Source organism: Didymosphaeria variabile (genome assembly GCF_027946475.1).
Source record: "Didymosphaeria variabile strain IMI 356815 chromosome Unknown scaffold_5, whole genome shotgun sequence".
Taxonomy (NCBI): domain Eukaryota; kingdom Fungi; phylum Ascomycota; class Dothideomycetes; order Pleosporales; family Didymosphaeriaceae; genus Didymosphaeria; species Didymosphaeria variabile.
Window position 1 is genome coordinate 2,884,504 of NW_026611624.1, and position 17,545 is coordinate 2,902,048.

General features: G+C 54.4%; 2 protein-coding genes across 2 annotated transcripts; one reads left to right on the top strand and one right to left on the bottom strand.

Moving 5' to 3' along the window:
* Positions 1-8,255: 8,255 nt before the first annotated feature.
* On the top strand, positions 8,256-8,756 carry CUP9 (homeodomain super; the record flags this gene model as incomplete). The annotated part of the gene is made up of 2 exons (XM_056216201.1): positions 8,256-8,489; positions 8,670-8,756. The coding sequence occupies 2 exons, from the start codon at positions 8,256-8,258 to the stop codon at positions 8,754-8,756; spliced, it is 321 nt and encodes a 106-aa protein (XP_056070448.1).
* Positions 8,757-11,595: 2,839 nt separating this feature from the next.
* Positions 11,596-12,750, bottom strand: PFA5 (palmitoyltransferase pfa5; the record flags this gene model as incomplete). The annotated part of the gene is made up of 1 exon (XM_056216202.1): positions 11,596-12,750. One exon carries the CDS (start codon positions 12,748-12,750, stop codon positions 11,596-11,598), a length of 1,155 nt encoding a protein of 384 aa, XP_056070449.1.
* Between the last annotated feature and the right edge of the window lie 4,795 nt (positions 12,751-17,545).

Genomic DNA, 17,545 nt, shown 5'->3' on the forward strand with positions numbered 1-17,545 from the left:
TACCACTACAGGAGCGAAGTGTATCTAGCGCGTTGTAGCCACCTCGATAGGCTGGAGTGGCTTCGCTAGTCATTGCTTTGATCCAGGAACGCGTGATTCGGAGATGCGAAACTTTTGCTAAATTGAATACTGCATCGTTGACATGCGCCAAGGACTTCTCACCATTTGGTGATTGTTGAGATCAGCGCAGTTATGACCGATTTGTGGATTTGGCGACGGCGGGCTGTAGCACTTTGCACTAACGTCCGGTGAAGCTCTCCTAGGGTTAATTTAGCGCCGGCGGATGTAGGAAACAGCATTAGGGCCCAGCGACACGGTACGCCGAACTGTAAAGCTCCGCATTCCTCGTGGCATGATCGTGGTGGTTGTCCTATACCAGTCTCGAAGAGGAAGCTTTGAACCTCAGGTAAGACAGCGCTGACAGGATACCATGACCATGTCATTTGCGCTACAAAGTCTTTGCGTCAGGGCACGCTAACAGGAACAGACTCAACAGAGTCCGCAAAAGGCGCACCACACAGCTTCGTCGCTCGATCAATAGCGAAGTTTGTCAATCGAAACAACAGCGCAGTGTGATGTTCAAGGTTCCTGGCACTCGAAATTTGACAGTTGCTGCTCAGGCGTATTGGCGCGCTCGTTCAGTTCGTGAATGTGATGTTTCCGAATAACGCATTAACAACTCTAAGAGGGAGGATGCTAGTAGAACGAGGTCTCGCCGAAAGGTCACCTTCGATACTCTGAAGATAGGTAAACATGGATTTTCCAGATGTGCGTATTGTCACCGAGGTGATCATCGTTCCCTGGAACAACGGCCGTTAGCTAGGGTCACATATGTGATATGCATCTCATCAATGGTGACGAACCCCACAAAGACTCACCAGTTGAGTGCATCTGCTTAACGGGCCGACCCAGGCGCTCAGCTGAGCCTCGAAGAACCGAGCCTCTCGCTGTCCGGCTCCAACGGCAGAAGAATTCTTGGCGTCAATACCATAGAGTGACTCATGCAGGGATAGATCGATGGCAGGTGTCAAACCTAATTCCAGTGGCACATCACATGACGACAAAAGCGGCGTGCAGTAGCGAGCATACTAACATACTTCCGAAGATCTTCGGAAACCAAGCGCAAGTCGATACGATTATCTTCCAATAATGAAGAATGGTCGCTCGCGGGTGGCTGTGGCCTCGGCAATGATTTGTTGTATCATGTAGTCGATGTATTGAAGTGCGCAAGGAGCAGTGTTTCATATTCGGAAATAGGACATGTCGTTAGCTGTCGATCAAGTCTCTTCGAAACACGGCGAGTGAGCTCTTCGCCTTGACTAGATGTGTCACACTGGCATTAGAGAGGGTGTGTCACACATCTCCCGGTGACTAGGCCGAATAATTCATCAAGGGTTTCCATGGTTCTGCTTTGCCCTGGAGAATCACACCGAGCCATCTCTCGCAGAGTCCTCCGCGGACAAAGATCGTCCGGAAATATTATACTATAGCGAGGCCGTTGCATAATACGGATCATCAGTGACCAAGTTCGTGTACGGTCGCACAACGACAACGACTCTGATGTTGAACCATACGATGCGCTTCGGAGACTATTCCTGCTGGTCGTGCTAGATGCGCTTGCCTGACCGCCAGGGCCAATTCGGCAAGAGATCGTAGAAGTGACCGCACAGTTTTTCGAAAGCGCTTTCACATTGCGCTGAATAAAGGCCGAGCAAGGAATACCTTGGTAGGAGACTTGCATCAGTTAAAATCACTGTGTGACGAGTTGCTGATCACCACCGTAGTCCACCTATGCACCAGAACATGCGACAACCTGATAATTAAGTCGGAAAAGAGAAATGCAGTGTGCCAAGTGGCGCGAATATTTGACAAAGCGCGCAAATGACCGCCCTTCGACTACTCATGCAAAAGAAGCGCCATGCATTCAAACATAGCTGAGTTCGATTTCGTTGCTCTGCATTAGAGTTCTTCGCTCTCGTGTTTGGAAACCGAGCCTGAAAGTGTAATTTCTACACATTAAACAGGAATGGTGCGAAACAATTCGATAGTGTTCGGCCAGCTGGGGTACGTGTCCGATCTTATGGACGCACATCATAGAGTCAATTGAATCGGCCAGTGTGAAGGTCCGGGCATCCCATGAAACGCCGCTTGGCATAGCCATGGGACCTCTGGTAAGTGAGAACTTACACCGCAAGATGTTCAATAAGCAGCTAGACATGTGCGGCCGGTTCATTAGGGCCTAGAAATGGATGCCTACTGATCTTGGGTAGTGAACAGAGACGGCAAGTACAGTGACGCCATCGAGTGGACAATAGATCGTAGCACGGTGTGATCGGTCACCATTACAGTGTTACCGAGTATCGCAGCCAACCGCTATGTCGCACCTTCCATCTCCACAGTCCGCGTATTGGTAGCCGGACGGTGCAAAGCATGTCAATAAGAGTTTGGCATTGTGAGCACATGCTCTGACGTTGGAGTTTATGATAAGCCAAGACGGCTTGAAACTGGACGTTGGAGATCGCTGAAACAGCGCAAGGCTGAGGCAGTGTATATGCAAGTTGGCAAGGATGGACTCGCACGTCGCTAAAGTGTATCGGACCGAATACATACATCATCGGGACCTACGTACGGTCATTTTAGTTAGCACATGCAAGTTGTTCCAGGGCAACTCCAGGGTCTTTTACGCTCGCTCGTGTTTGCACGCGACTCCGAGAGCGAACAGGTTGCCCTGAAGACTAAAGAAGCAGGTGCTAACAGCCAATACCTCGGTGAGTTTCTGAACAGAGTGTGCATGCAGCGAGTCAATTAGAATTGGAGATGAGCTATGTCATAGACCGTTGCCGAGTGTTCGCCGCCGGTGAAAGAGCGGTCGGCTTGGAGTACAGTGTGGAGATCTAGGGTATTCTGGGTAACATGGTCGAGCAACTGCATGGATGCAGTTGTTCGCGCTGGCGCAGAAGGCGGAGGAGTTGCTTGGCCATAGAGAGCTCATTGATGACTAGATTCAGAAATCTCCAGCCTTGGACGCGGGACACGGTTCCAAACACCAGGTTCCGTGCCGTCGTACAGTGCGGGAGGCGTCTTCGTGTCCTCGTATTGGAGGAAGAATATGCAGACGAAGCGAAAGCAGGCGCCGGATAGGGCAGGACGGAGTCTTGCAGGGTGCCGTGAGGTACAGCAGCTGGCAAGGGTCTTCACCGACTCGAATGGCGGTTATGTGATCTGTGTTGCGCCGTGACATGTACGTCGAACTCCAGGTGAACGCTCGCTCTTGGACCGGTCCGTACAAGCCCAAGCTACCGGGACGTCTGCGAGCACCGGCCCGTATTGCAGATGTCACCGCGTCCCTCCCTTATTCTCGTATGCCGGGGCGAGCAGTAACACATGGCGGATTTCCTGACCCCCCTTCCAGCGCTCTGGAGATGTTGGAAGCCAGGCGGAGGCGGTGACGGACCGGCGATGGGTTCAGGGCGACGCAGATCGGAGTTTTGGCTGCCGTGCAACGGCGAGGTGGATGTTTTGGAGGTCGGCGCTGGCCCATCGGAAGGGGTGCCGCGGATGTTTTGGCAGGCAGGCGCAACGGCAACGCTCCTCCCTCTTCCAGAACGGAGCCTACGACGGCAGGAACACCCGGGCGCCTCCCGTAACCCAGCACGACGTGGCTGTCGAGACGACGGTCAGGTGAAGGGCAAAACGCCAGTCGTGCTGAAAGCGTCGAATGAGACAGCGTGCGGCAGGGTTTCCCCGGCTTTGGGGGGCGGACACGAGGAGAGGCGTGGCCACAGTGCAACGAGGAGACACGGCCATGGGGTTTGAAACCAAGTCGGGGGTTGCGAAGACACCAGATGGCGTCCGTAGCCTCCATCTTGTATGACAGCGCCAGTCACGACGCCGTCAGCCGAGGCTGTCGAGGCAAGGAAGCACCGCGCGCATGCCCACCGCCTTTTCGTCCGTCTGTGACCAGTTTGCAGTGCTCTCTGCTGGCCGTACGTTGGGGTTGTAGTGCACTGCTAGCCGGATACAATGCCATGTGTAAGTGAGATGCTGACGGAAGCATGCAAGCTGGATCTGGGATCTGCCCGAGGACAATTGCGGCGGCGGAAGGGTCGACGCTACGGCGATTGACAGCCCCTGCGCGATGAATGGCGCAAGCGCGGGGCCTTGGCCGTCCACACGGTGAAGTGCTCGCGGGCGCCAGGCGATGAGATGGCGGACTGTCAAGTCGGGTGCTGTTGTGCAACGCCGGCGAGCGTCGTACTGGTGCTCCCGCACAGTCGCATTGCAGCAGCGAACGCGTCCATGCCATGCTGCTGCCTCGATAACAGCGGCGGGCAATCTCGTCTGCAGTCTGTTCCTCCGTGGCGGGACCGAAGATGCTCGGCCGCAGTGCCCACGATGCATGCTGGTGCTGGTGCAGGTGCAGGTGCACAGCTTGAGCGGTCAAGGGCCCTGCACTTGCTCTGGTCGTCGGGATGCAGACAGATGGATTCGGGGCTTCATCAGACGGGCACGACGGGCACGACGGGCACTGTCGGCCGTCGCGAGGACCCGGTGGCGCTCCCTCATGGATGTCCCCCACACGGCAGCGTCAGGCCGGCCGTCGCGTTCGCGTTGGCACTGTCCAGTTGTCGCGGGCGCAGATCGCCGCCAAAACAAAGCACCGCCGCGGCACGAGGTCGATGGGGCGTTTGGGATCTTGCAGCGAACAACGATGCGAAGGATCGGCCGGTTCGAGCTCAGCCGCCTGATTGGACATGCCGCACGCATCCCTGCGCCAATCACGCCTCCTCGAACCTCGCGCCCGCCCAAACCGTCCGCCGGCATGCCTCTGCCCTCCACGCGTTCCGTGTCAATCGCCTGTCAAGAGGCATCTTGGGCCTTTCAGCCTTCTGCCGCTTCTCTGCACCGTCGCTCTGCTGAGCCAGGGCCGCGCCGTTGCTGCACCGGCACGTGTCGGCCCCTCGGCCCCTCTGCCCCCAAAGGTAAACCATCATCAAACATCTCGTAAACACTTCCCAGCGGTGCGGTGCTGAGCCTGTCTCGCGCGCGCTCGCGGTTTGAGAAAGACTTTGCACGAGTCGAGCCCTCGTTCGCCGTCTGGGATCCGCTGCCATGCCATGCTGCTTTGGGTAGGACAGGTACCGCTGTCGATCACCCGCGTCAATGCAATGTAGTGGGTTGTGATGGCCCGGCTCGTCTTTCTATTCTGGTGCCCTCTGCTGAACGCCTCTTTTGCTGGTCAATGACTCCTGCGGCCGCACTAGCCACCGACTCGCAGCGTGCCTGAGGACGCGGTCAGTCTTGATTTGACATTTGGGGATTGCTTCGGATGCCATGCAGCACTGGCACTCAATATCCTGCCCAGCCACCAGCCTGGTTTGGCGTGCGGCAGCTGTCTCCCCGGTCCTGGTAATTGTTCACAACCCAGGGGCAGCCCGTTGGCCTGGTCCCAGAGGACACAGCAGCTCACCACCGTCGGTTTCGTGACTGGCCTCTATGCACGCCTCCGAGATCGTATGCCTCGAGCGCAGGGCACGCTCGTCCAATGACCCCGCGCTCCGTGCCATAAGCAAATACCACAGTTCCGTACGACGGGTCCCCGGTAGACGTCGTGGCCAGCGAGGTCCCAGTGTAGCCTGCCCTGACGCCTCCGGGTGTGGCAGATGCAATGGCCGCTTGTCTCACGTTTAGCACCGCCAGTCGTGGGCCCTGGACACCCTGAGCAAGAAGCCAAGGCAGGAATAGGTTGCAGCCAGCATGCTTCCGAACGACAGACTTCCTCTTGGGGCGTTTGACAGTGCCAGGTGGCTTGGGCATCTCATTTCCTGCACGTCAATCGTCAGCCATAATCTCCACTAGCAATGTGATGGGACGTTGACATGGCATTGTGTGTGCGGGCGTTGCAGCGATCGTCTCGGTGGTGCTGATTCTGGCCGTGGCGAGTGAACAGCTCCGCACGAATCAAGCGACGAGCAGCGGTACCCTGCTGCTCTTCTGCATCGAGTCGGCTGCAGTCGAAGACGATCTGCGTCGGCGGTGTTGGCCTTGAGGCGAGTGGTGGGGACGGGCGGACGGGTCTGATGGCAGCGCCATGAGGCCTAGTCTAGTGGCTGCATGGGAGGCGTCTTGCATCGCGCAGCTCCACCACCGTCGCCCGGCTATCCAGCGCGACGGCGGCTCTAGCAAGGGGCTAAGCCGGGTACTGCTCGTGCCTCGAGTCCTGCGGGCGTGGTGAAGGGCACTTTGTTTCTTCTGCAAGCTCTCGCCATAGGACACCGCTGCTTGTGCACGCTCGGAGAATACCCAGGTTCAGGCAAGGCCCCAACCTTAACGCACCTGTCAAATCCCCAAGTGCAGCGCTGGCCGACGTCTCCTGGCTACTCCTGGCATGTCTGGCGTGGCTCCTGGTCCCAGATGCAGACGGACGCTTTGCATGCTAGACGTACGGCCCGTTGCAGTTCTGCTCCGCCATCGTAACGCCTCCACCCGTGCATGGTGCAGGCCTCTCTTAAGATCTGCCGCTCATCCTCTTTTGCTCACTCTGTCCATCTGCGAACTGCTGGGTGCTTGCGCCGGCAACTCTTTTCATATTCCGCGCGACACACAGCTGTACGCCGACGAGAACGACCTTAACACACCCTCACTAATTGCCTCATTCGGCCTGGACAGCTCGCGCAGGTGGTCGACTTATATCTGAGATATTGCCTTCCTCTCGACGGCGCCTTCTTTCCCTTCACCGCGTCTCCGCTTTTCGCGTCTTTCCTACCGTAATCAGATAGGTGAGTCGTCTGTCCTGCTGGGCACATCGCCCATGGTTGTGGTGTTCCGTGACGTGGATCCCCACGATGAAGTATCGGACACGAGTCGCTCGATACATCGAACCATGGACCGTCTCTGGTTGAACGATGCTGACCCTGATTATCCCAGTCTATAGCTGCTTCGATGGAGTACCTTACCCTGCACGATCTCCCGCATCGCCACATGTACAACGCGCGCAGAATGGCTACTCCAGATGAGCTCCGTGGCCCTGAGAGGACCCTGCCTGCATTGCCTGCGGTACGTCGTTGTTCTTCTTCTTCTTCTCCCCTTTGTGGGATGCCTCATTGCCTTCGGAACTGCGACTCTCCACCAGTCGTGGTCATGCCCTCCCCCACGCCTGCCTCGCCCAGGGCGCACCTTCCCTCCACTTCAACATCCCCTTCCCCGAGAGTACCTTCCTCCGCAGAGGCCAGCAGCAGCAGCACCTCCCCCTACTATCTCAGGTCTCGGAAGCATGACTCTGGCGAGCCCGTCAAGGTCCCAGCAGAGACTCAGGAGCCATCTCCACGCCTGCCCTCTGCCCACTCGCTCGGCTCGGTGCATAATCCTTACGACCAGACACCTCTCCCTGTCGATCCTGCTGCAAAGGTCAGGTCTGGAGTAGGCTTCAAACGCTGCCCCGACTGCAACATGCTGCCGCCTATCAAGGGCAGCCGGCACGAACAGCGTTTGGACAGTCTGGCGCCTGTATATAACTCGTGCTGTCGCTCGACTCTATCTCTCGCCACAGATCAGGAAAAAGACAACCATTCTAACGAACAACCGTCACAGAACCACCTCACTCGTCACTCTCCTCCGGTCCAGCCCAACGAACAGCAGCCCAACAATGTCGGGCTTCCATCCTTCTCACAGGTAAAGTTACCAGCGGCCGCTTTGTACCGAGACTAACCGCCCAAAAGTTGTTGAAACATGTTCACAACGGCGAGCCTTCACCACCGCGAACACCCAATCGCAGCAATGGCTCATCCGACAGCTCGCCCGTCGGACGCAGCACCCAGTGGGAAGAGGTAGCATGGACAGGAGACGGCAAGCGCAGGCGCCTCGACTCCTCTGACGGTCAATATCGCCCTCCCTATCCGACCGAGTCTCTTGATTACGAGCCTCGCCACCCCAGCGCCATCGACCCAGCCCTCACCGGCCCGTATGGTTCAGCTGCAAACCACCACCGGCCCAGTCTACCATTTGTACCCCAATCTGCTCCAATGGCTACGCACGCGCGTCACCAGTCTAGCCCAATTCCCCAGGCGCATCCGCAGTATCAGCATCACGTAGCTCCAGCTCATCACAGCGTGTCTGGGCCTTCTGGATACCCCGCGCATGCAGGGCAGTATGACCGACGACCGAGCTACTACCCTGACCCGCAACCAATTGTCCACGGTCACGCTTACGAGAGAGCTCAATCCCAAACCTCATACTATGCACCGCCGCCAGCATACATGACGCATGGTGCCTACCACCCCCACGTGCAGCCGCAACCGTACAATAGCTATACCTTCCAGTCAGCGCTTGGCGTGGACCAAAACTCGTTCAACAGGAAACGGCGTGGCAATCTTCCAAAAGAGGCAACGGCAATTCTCAAGAAATGGTTCCAGGATCACCGTGACTCTCCTTACCCTACCGAGGACGAGAAGATGGACCTATGCCGAAAGTGCGGACTCACTCTAAATCAGGTACGTCAGAATCAATATATTTGCACCCGGCTTCCCATTTGGGTGACGGTATCTGTTCGGCTGTCACCTGCCCTTCAATCATCTTTAACCCCTCTACAACCCCACATGTAACCCCTGGCCGGCTCGAGGGGGCCGCGACCCTGGATCGTCAATAAGATTTGCATGGCTGACATAATCCAGGTCTCCAACTGGTTCATCAATGCCCGACGACGTGCTCCGGGAAGAGAACAGCGTGACGCCCGCGAAATTGCTGAAAGCTCTGGTTGAGGGACGCGTGAGCATTTGACGCATGTCTTTTGAGACTGGCCAACCATGCAGCGCCCCTCCCACACCTCGATCTGGTCCTCACTTCCTGTTCATCCATCCGTTTCATATCGACTTGTCATCGGCAACAAGAGTTCCAATTTACTTTCGGCGTTCCTATGGTTGAGCGGCAACCCTGCGAGCTTCTTGTGCCTCAAAGTAGGCTGGTGATCTTTTGCACTTCTATTCGTTATTGTGTTTACTATCATTATTTTGGGCTCACGGAACTCGCACACGTCTGCGGTGTCTGCCAAGAGCCACTTTTTTTTTTAAACTCAAACCCAGCTCACACTGGCTGGGGATCTGGTACAGTCTGCATTGCATGGGCTGGCGTCTTCTCTTCCTTGGAAAAAGGGGTGTATCAGGGCATTTGGGTGGGCTTAGCTGCGTACATGGGCTTAGAGGGCATCATCGAGGCTCTGCATCTTCGGATGGATTCATGAAATAGTATTATCGAGGGGACGATATACCTGGTAATTAGGTTGAGCGGGGTAGAGAGTACTGTCACGCAGCCTCGTTTTGCTGTACTTGGAATTACACTAGGGATTATCAATGTATAATGATATTGGCTATTGGGAATTGGCTGCGTTGTTGGAACATCGAAAACACATCACTCATGTACCAATCTATGAACACTCGCCTTTCTTCTCAATCCATCAAGACTAGACTCCTCAACAATCACATAAAACGGAATGCCTCGGCAACTTCTCAAGGAACAAGAAAAATTTCAGGACTCCATTTTCACGTTTGGACCTGCTTTGTCCGAGACCGCTCATGCAGGCAAGATGCTGCCCTCAAACACCCAGCTGTTATCTAAAGCCTGTCACACACATCTCGAGCTTCCGGCGCCCGATTGTCGCCCCCGTTGATGTTGAAGGGTTTATAGCGTCCTTGGTGAAACGGTGGCAATCATTGCTGGACCCACACGCAAACCCAAACGTCGTAAATAACGCAGCGTATGCTTGACCGGAAGTGAAGTAAGCAGGGAAGAGCAAGTCCAAACAGCGCCACCCGTATGCTGACCCCATGTCATGGGGAGAACCCAGTCATGGTTCTATGGAGGACCCCGATCATAGTCCCACGGACCCGCAGCCTTTCTGGACGTTATGCCTTAGAGGCGAGTCACGCTTGAAACCTGAATCTGACTGGGCGTCGAGCGATGATCCGGGTCATAGTGCAAGATGGTAGGACCTAAGGCGGGCCGCTGTCTCGCTACCGGATATGGTTTCGACTATAATGTGAGATGCTTGTTGAGGCTTCAACAGTGTGGTGGTCGCGTGGCGGGAGAAAGGGGGATGACAAGGTCTGGATGGGACTGGTGGGCTGGGAAGATGCATAAAGCAAATTTTGGCTGTGTGCGAGTGAACATGGGCCTTGTTGGATACCTTGGCATGATCCGTCAATTCGAGCCATAGTTAGCCTAGCCTGGAATTGATATAGTTTACAGGCAAATAGTGCTATGGCGCGCTGCCACACGGACTCATTTGGCAGTATTATCGATTCGCAACTGTCTTGCGTAATCGATGAGTACTCTCCAACTTCGGAATCCGAGGCACAGATCGATAAGCCCGAAGGGAAAGCGAATGAGAGTCAAGTCATTATGTATAATTACTAGAGATAGCAACTACAAGAGAAGCAAAGCTGTGTGATTTTCCACATGCGGCGTCTATCAGATCCCGAACATGATGGGGCCGTAACATGTATGCTTGGCATCAAGTCCTTCGCATACGCACGCAGATGTTTCGAAACGCACGCCACACAATTGGTGGTCCAGCTGACGCGAAACATATGTCCAACCCAATCGGGCCGCGCCAACATGCATCACCCATCCATCTCCTCCTGTCACATAGATAGCTGTTTCGATATTCCAGATCCTAAGACAGCGCGGGTGGGGCCGCCATCACTGCGTGTTTGGGTCGGAGCCTTGGGGAATGTTGAGCGGATCAGGGCGGAGCTAAACTTCGCGGTGGGGAAGGGTAGCCTGTTCATGCTATGGAATAGTGTTTGATGTGGAACGGGTCAGGGCTAGCTCAACAGATTGCCGAAGCGTCAAACACCTGCGATGCGCGTTGGAAGGAATGCCGCATGTCTGACGGCGTGTCGTGCGTCAAGTGTTAGGTAGCAAGTGTCATTGATTCAGCCTCTTGACTAGGAAGGTTCAGGGATTTCTAATGAGCGTGTTGCGAGGCGAAGGTTTGTTTGATGAAGTCATTCAATGACTTCGTGACGAAGGATGTGAGGTGAGTATACTTTGCGGTGGCGGTAGGCGTGGGCGTTTGTTGAGGAGGGTCCTGCCGCACGATACTGGGAGGGAAACGTTATGCGAGAGGAGATGATGGTGGATGGTGTCACTTTATGTGAGTATGTGCTACTCCCCGCTGGCACTCTCTACGTGTTTCGCAGGGAGGTTGAGTGAGCGGTTGCAATTGGTCGACGGCCCACACTTCGACCAGTGGGTGGTCGAACCATAAAACGTTGGACACGCACTTTCTTCTCGACAGCCGTCGTCTTCCGATTCGAGCACACTGGAATTATCGAGCGGAATGTGCCGGTGTGGAAGGTTGGATGTTGGTAGACAGAAGTGACGGATAGGTGACAGGGGCGATGGTCGTATGAAAGGTTCGATCGAAGCGTGACGAGTGATGCAAGTCTCCGAGCAGGTGTTCTTAAGAAAGGCTTGATATCAGTGAAGACAGTATGTACGCAGGTCTATGCATGGCTTGTGAGGGTATCGTAGCAATGCTAAAAATCAGTAACTTCAAGTGTCTCCAACAGTGCCGAAATCCATCTTTTGCGCCAGACGTTATGAGCTCCTTCTCCTACCCCGTCTTGTGTTGCTCAAGAGCGTGATACGTCGATCCGGATGATCCCGTTCCCAATCCCTCGCCATGTCTAACACTTCCCTGCTCCACCCATATTGGCCTTTGACATCATCGTGATTGATGCATGGACTCATCTGGAAAGGTAGAAACCACTGCAGGATGCTGTTGCCCATGATGGTACGCAGATTCTCCATGCTGCCGAGATCCCAAGGATTGACAAAAGGCTGTGTCTGGAAGACGACGTATTCACGTCCGTCGCTGCGTATGACCTCCCTCAAAACGTTGGGCTTCTCTCTACTGTTGTGGCTCAGTGAATTCCTGCGTGGGCTCTGTGTATTCGGATCTCTTCGAGTTGCCAACATGGCAATGTTATGTACCCCACCTCGCTGTAGAGTCTCGATGGTCGTGTAGTTGATTGACTGGTTCCAAAAGGTCATGAAGAACATTGTGACTGCGAAGATCATAAAGATCCCACAGAGAGGCAGCATCGCAATCCAAACCCCAGGTTTACTTCCCATCACTCGAATTCGCTCGGCTAGAAATATTGCGATCGGAATCCAGGAGAACGTTGTATATAGCGCACCATAAAAGAGGAATTGAATGAAGAATTTGTGCGTTCCCTCCGAGATGATTCCTCCAGCCCAGGGGCAGTAATGGTCCATGCGACGCACGCATCGGTTCAACTCGCGGCAGTGATGTGCGCGATCGGGCTTCCAATTGTGGCATTTATCACACCACTGCGGATTACCCTCGTAGTCAGAGATAAAGGCGTCATATTTTTCCATTCCCATCCAGCTCACGTCTTGCTTCTCTGAATCTGGGTGTCCTAATGGGATAATACCAGGGTTCGTCCAAATGACCTGTAACATTCGTAGCCATGTGAGGAGTACTATCAAGACAAGAAGACAATAGATGGACATGAGGGCGATCGCAGTGCCTCTTCTCGGAGATATCCCACGTGACCGGTAATCAGGCGATGGCGAAAGAAGGTAGTCGATGCACAAAGAATAGAGAAAGACGTAGGTCGCGAATCCCATTGCCCCAATTTCGATAAGAGGCATCATGACGGCTGAGAGCTGGCCCATCTTTTGATCCAAGGTGCGCCGTTCGGGGCTGCTCTTCTCTGAGACGGACATGCTAGGTAGCCTGGCGCGTAGAGGCGCTCGATGCGATTGCGCTTGATGCGATGTAGTCGATGGTTACGTTGCGAAAGGTACCGCGCCCGTGATGGTTGCTGTTCACTGCCCAATGACGGAGTATCGTAAGGGGCTGCTGATGACCGCGCGTTGAGGGCTTCACGGTACTACCCAGAAGCCATCAGCATTGTAATGAGGAAGTTGAGATGATCCAGGTAGTTCGCGCTGCAAAAGGCGACAGCACCAGGACGAGGCTATTGATCGTTGTGTTTGGTGCAGCGATCGACCGAGGTGGTGACCTGTTTTGAATCGCGGATCATCTAGCGGCCTGCGCCACCCCAGCCTCGTGTTCGATCGAAGCACAGCACAAGCGTCGTCGCATTGGCCAATCGACTTTTGTTTTCGAGCGATCCAATTTCAACACCACGATTCATCACGATGTCTTGTACAAGTCCATTTTTGGAGGCGTGCTTGACTTTCGCGCGGCTGCATGTCAATTGAATGCTGGCAAGTGCGTGCGGGGTACGTCATGCGGAAATCCTTCAGATACTCTATTCTTACACGTTGCAGCCCCACCACACCGCTACATTCACATTCACATTTGCATCCACATCCTCTTCCTCTTCCTCCGCACCGACTGTGCTTCAACATGCCGAGTTCCTCGCAGTTCCACCCCATGGACCCTCGGTCACTTGTTGGGATGACGAACCGTGCCGCACGGGAAGCCTCCGAGTCATGACCTGCAGCCATCTCATCTCATTCGGAAAGCATTACAACGTCCGCGCTCAGCCTCTCCGTCTCTTCAGCTTCCCAGCTTCTTCTTGGGGCTCATCTTCTCCGTCCTAGTGTACGGTGCTAGACTTATCTCCTACATGTCTTATATCCCCAGTGGTCGCGATAAAGACTCGACAGGCCATATGGCCGCCCCAGGACCAGCAAGCATCCTTCACCGGAATTTCTTCAGCCTTGCATACCCATCACTGTTTTTAGCCTTGGCCTGAGACTTGGCCTACTGTACTCCCCGATCTTGGCCGCACGGAGCAGCAGGTAAAGGCCGATTGTTGTCCTGTGTTCCCTTTCCGGCGACCTGATCACGCGCTGTGTGCTTATGGTCCTTCTCTCCGCCATGGTGAGGCTTCCCAGCGCTGAAAGGGAGGATGCTGGTGCCCAGATGCTCTCAATTGCCTGGTCAAAGAAAGACTATTAAGTTGCTGCGCCCCTGGTGGAGAAATGAGGGCAGAAGGCCTCTTCACCACCAGAAACACCGGCATGCTGCCAGGCTGCCTGAATTCCACGGGCTCTACCAGCCTCCTTCGAGTTGTGTCTGCCTAGGAAAGCCCTCATCTTGCATCAAAGTGGGCCAGTCATTTCTCAGTAAGCTTCTACGCACCTACGCACCTGCCTCATACACTTGCCCCACGAGTAATTCGCCACACAGTGCTCGAGTCGTGCTCCATCGCCCCAGCAATCCCACCTCGACCACCGCTTTCGATTACATTGAGCTCAGGCCATCCCTTTGGCCCCGCACGAACATGAATTGTTCGACACGGCGGCTGGGTAATAACCTGCAAGTAGCGGGGTGGCAGTGGTCGAAGCGCCCTTAGGAGAATTACACACTTGAAAAAGTGATTACTAGGCTATCGTAACACTGTCGCCTCGTCGTCATTGTGTAGGTCATCGCCCTTTGTCATCTCATATCTCCGAATCGACCCCCTCGGCATGCCTTTGCCACGACCCTCGAGCTCTGCCACAATTAGCAACCTGTGCAGACGAAGTCGATGGAGGTCTCGCAAAGATACTTGACATGCGCTGGTCGTCTCTATTCGGCTGGTCACGTTTCAGAGCATGTAAGCCTGTTGTTGCTCTTTCGGTATTGCTTTCGGTTCAACGCTCGCTTAGCCTAATCTCGCCTTACGGTGGATTCACGTTCACCATTGTTCCAGGCCCCATCCTTATGCTTCAATGTCAATGACTTTCCAAATTCTCTTCCATATGCCGCGGTCCTAACTCCCCATCAGTACACGACGTCCGGGAATTTTGGACTATCCACAAGCGATGCCCATGCGCGTCAGACGCACTGTAACCGTTTCAATAGCCTCCCGCACACCAGGCTACCGATGCGCTACCATGATCCAGAACTTGGGATCTTACTTGGGAGCGTACCGCGAAATGTCCCAATCAATTTTGCCCGCGCACAATGCGTTCTTCGTGGTTCATCATCTCACGTAATGACAACGGAAACCAACCAAGTTACGCTGGATGCACATCTCGTTGTCGTTTTCGGCATGACGGTTCTCTACATCTCGGAACGTAGACGAGGCAAAAGTAGGCAACGCCTAGCTAGCTGAGCGAATCGGCCCACCAGCAAACTTCTCTAGCCACCAGCCCTACCAGCATGCTTTGTGTCACTGCCGCCTTGCTGCCCCACGTTCTCCCGTGTCGTCACAAGCTTGTCCCCATTCTATCTATCGTCCATGTGACAACAGCGTCCATACAGACACCCCTACCGCCCTCACTTAGTCACACGCAAGAGCCGTGCGTGGGTCGTTGCTTGTCTTCACCAATGCTTCCTGTTGCGACCGGACGCTGTTCACGGACTAAGCCATCGGACGTTTGCTCCTCTCCTGCCGAGGCCAACCACGTTCTCTCCTATGACGCCAGGATGCCGACTCATGGTCGGATGTGGCCGACACCTATCGTAGGGTACACACTGACCATTACCACCCATTGGCATCCTAGTTACGCCATGCTCACTCACCACGGCCTGACTGCCTCTTCGTGCCTCCCTAAGCGGAATGACCCTCGGCTGCTGGAGGGGCTCATGCACCCATCATCTTTGCCTTCCTCAGCAACAAGAAGGACGCTGGTCTGTTCACGAAGGGGCCCTTCGGCAGACAAGATATAAAGGTATGCCTTGAGCGAAGCTCCATCAGCCACCAACGCCCCTCGAGCATTCAATACATCTTCCAGAATCCCTCTGCTGTCTACTCTGAGGCTTTTTACCTCGCACCTATTCTATCTCGTCAGAATGCACACGCTTTCAACCTTGCGTTTCTCTGCGAAACTCCCTGGATCACCCTGGCGCTTCATCGTGTCCTCCTATGGCTCACAACAAGTCACTGCATTGCCGATCGAGCTTATCGATTCTTTTCAATCCTCCTCGTCTACAAACGTCGGACAATTCAGTACTTCGGCCGACTCTGTAGACTGTGTTTCGGGTTCCTTTACCGATAACCATGGATACGCTCTTGGAGAGCCACTACAGTATGGTCCACCGCCCACGACTGTGTGGTACTGTGGTGCTTGTGGAGATGGCCCGCATAATTATACTATCGCAACAGGCTGTTCGGCATGCGGTCACAGAAGGGATAATTGCTGCACAGTCACCACTGCTAAATGAATGAAGTATGGCAAACGTCCTGTCTAATAGGCCTCGAACTGCTGACTGAAGTCGCTAGGTTGTATCCCCACGTCGTCGATGCCATATTATACATGGCATCCCATCGCTCCGGTTCATACAAGCCTTGCCGCGTCGAACACGTTCACAGCCAGCACTATATACGTTGTTCTCGTTCGTTTCTATTCTGAAAGTTTTCCTAGTAACTGTAAGGTTCGAGATTGGCTTTCTACCACCATCATTTATATTCCTCATCGCTTTTCATTCCTTTCGCCTTCGTCTGTAAGATACGATTAGTTCGAATATGGCTAGGCAGTGAGTGGTTGGATTCGAGATTGGTTTTCCTTGAGACTGGTGGGAGAGTTTCATTCTTCAATTATTCTCATAGACTTTTCTGAGGGTCTGCGACCACCTCTACACTGAGGCACCAAAGAGACACAGATACGAATTCATTCTTTTAGTTCGATTTTGTCTAATGAATTTTCGCATATGTTACCTCGAGAGGCATCAAGGAGGGGGTCACACAGCATGCAAGTGTGCGCAGTGGCCGTGCGTGGGGGCCAGCCTGAACCGGGTGGGAATCCTCGAACACGCGACAACCTGGCTCACACGTTGTGAGATCTCGCAGAATGCAGGTACGATGTAGCCTGCATAATCGGAAGTATTAAAATCCTTACGAAAGGCTACCATCCTGGAAGAACATTGCTGATGGTGGCCAGGCCCACTTGAAACTGGAAATTACGCAGCCCTTCGAGAAGTCACCGGACAAATGAATGTCCTTTGCACCTCAACCTCCGGGTAGTTGGAAGCCACACCCGGGGCTTCCACCACTCGAGTGCGGCAAGACCGGGCTCGTGACTGGGGTGATGCCTCAGGCCAAATCAGGCTACATTTGCCTCAGTTCACCGCGAAGTAACTCAGGTTTGGAGGCAAGTAGCCATCGTTCGCACCAGTCCATCTGCATTAAAAAAGAAGCGCCTTCTGTTACCATAGAATGCTGGTTTACGTCAAAGGAAGCCCCGGTGTCGACTCCACTGAGTCCTCCGCGTGCCCCTCACCGACACCGACTGCCAATCAGACTCACGACCGCTCTTTTCTCACCGCTGGTATCTCGGCCACCTTACTTTATGGGCAGCTTTTGCCTCAGTTTCTTGCGTAACCTGACCCTCGAAGTCATGCGTTTGCTGGTGCGCCACCAGCTCGTGCCCTTCAAAACGGCCTGGTTCGGAGGACCACGGGGCGACAGGCCTGGCTTGAAGGACCCTATTACGCCTCACGCTGGGCCGGTGTGGCCGTGCGTGTCCTTTTGCCTTCAAGTCTGGTCGATATATATGAAGAATGTGCTTCTGGCATGGTCGCTCTTTCCGTTTACACTCACAACTTTCAACCATCGAGTAT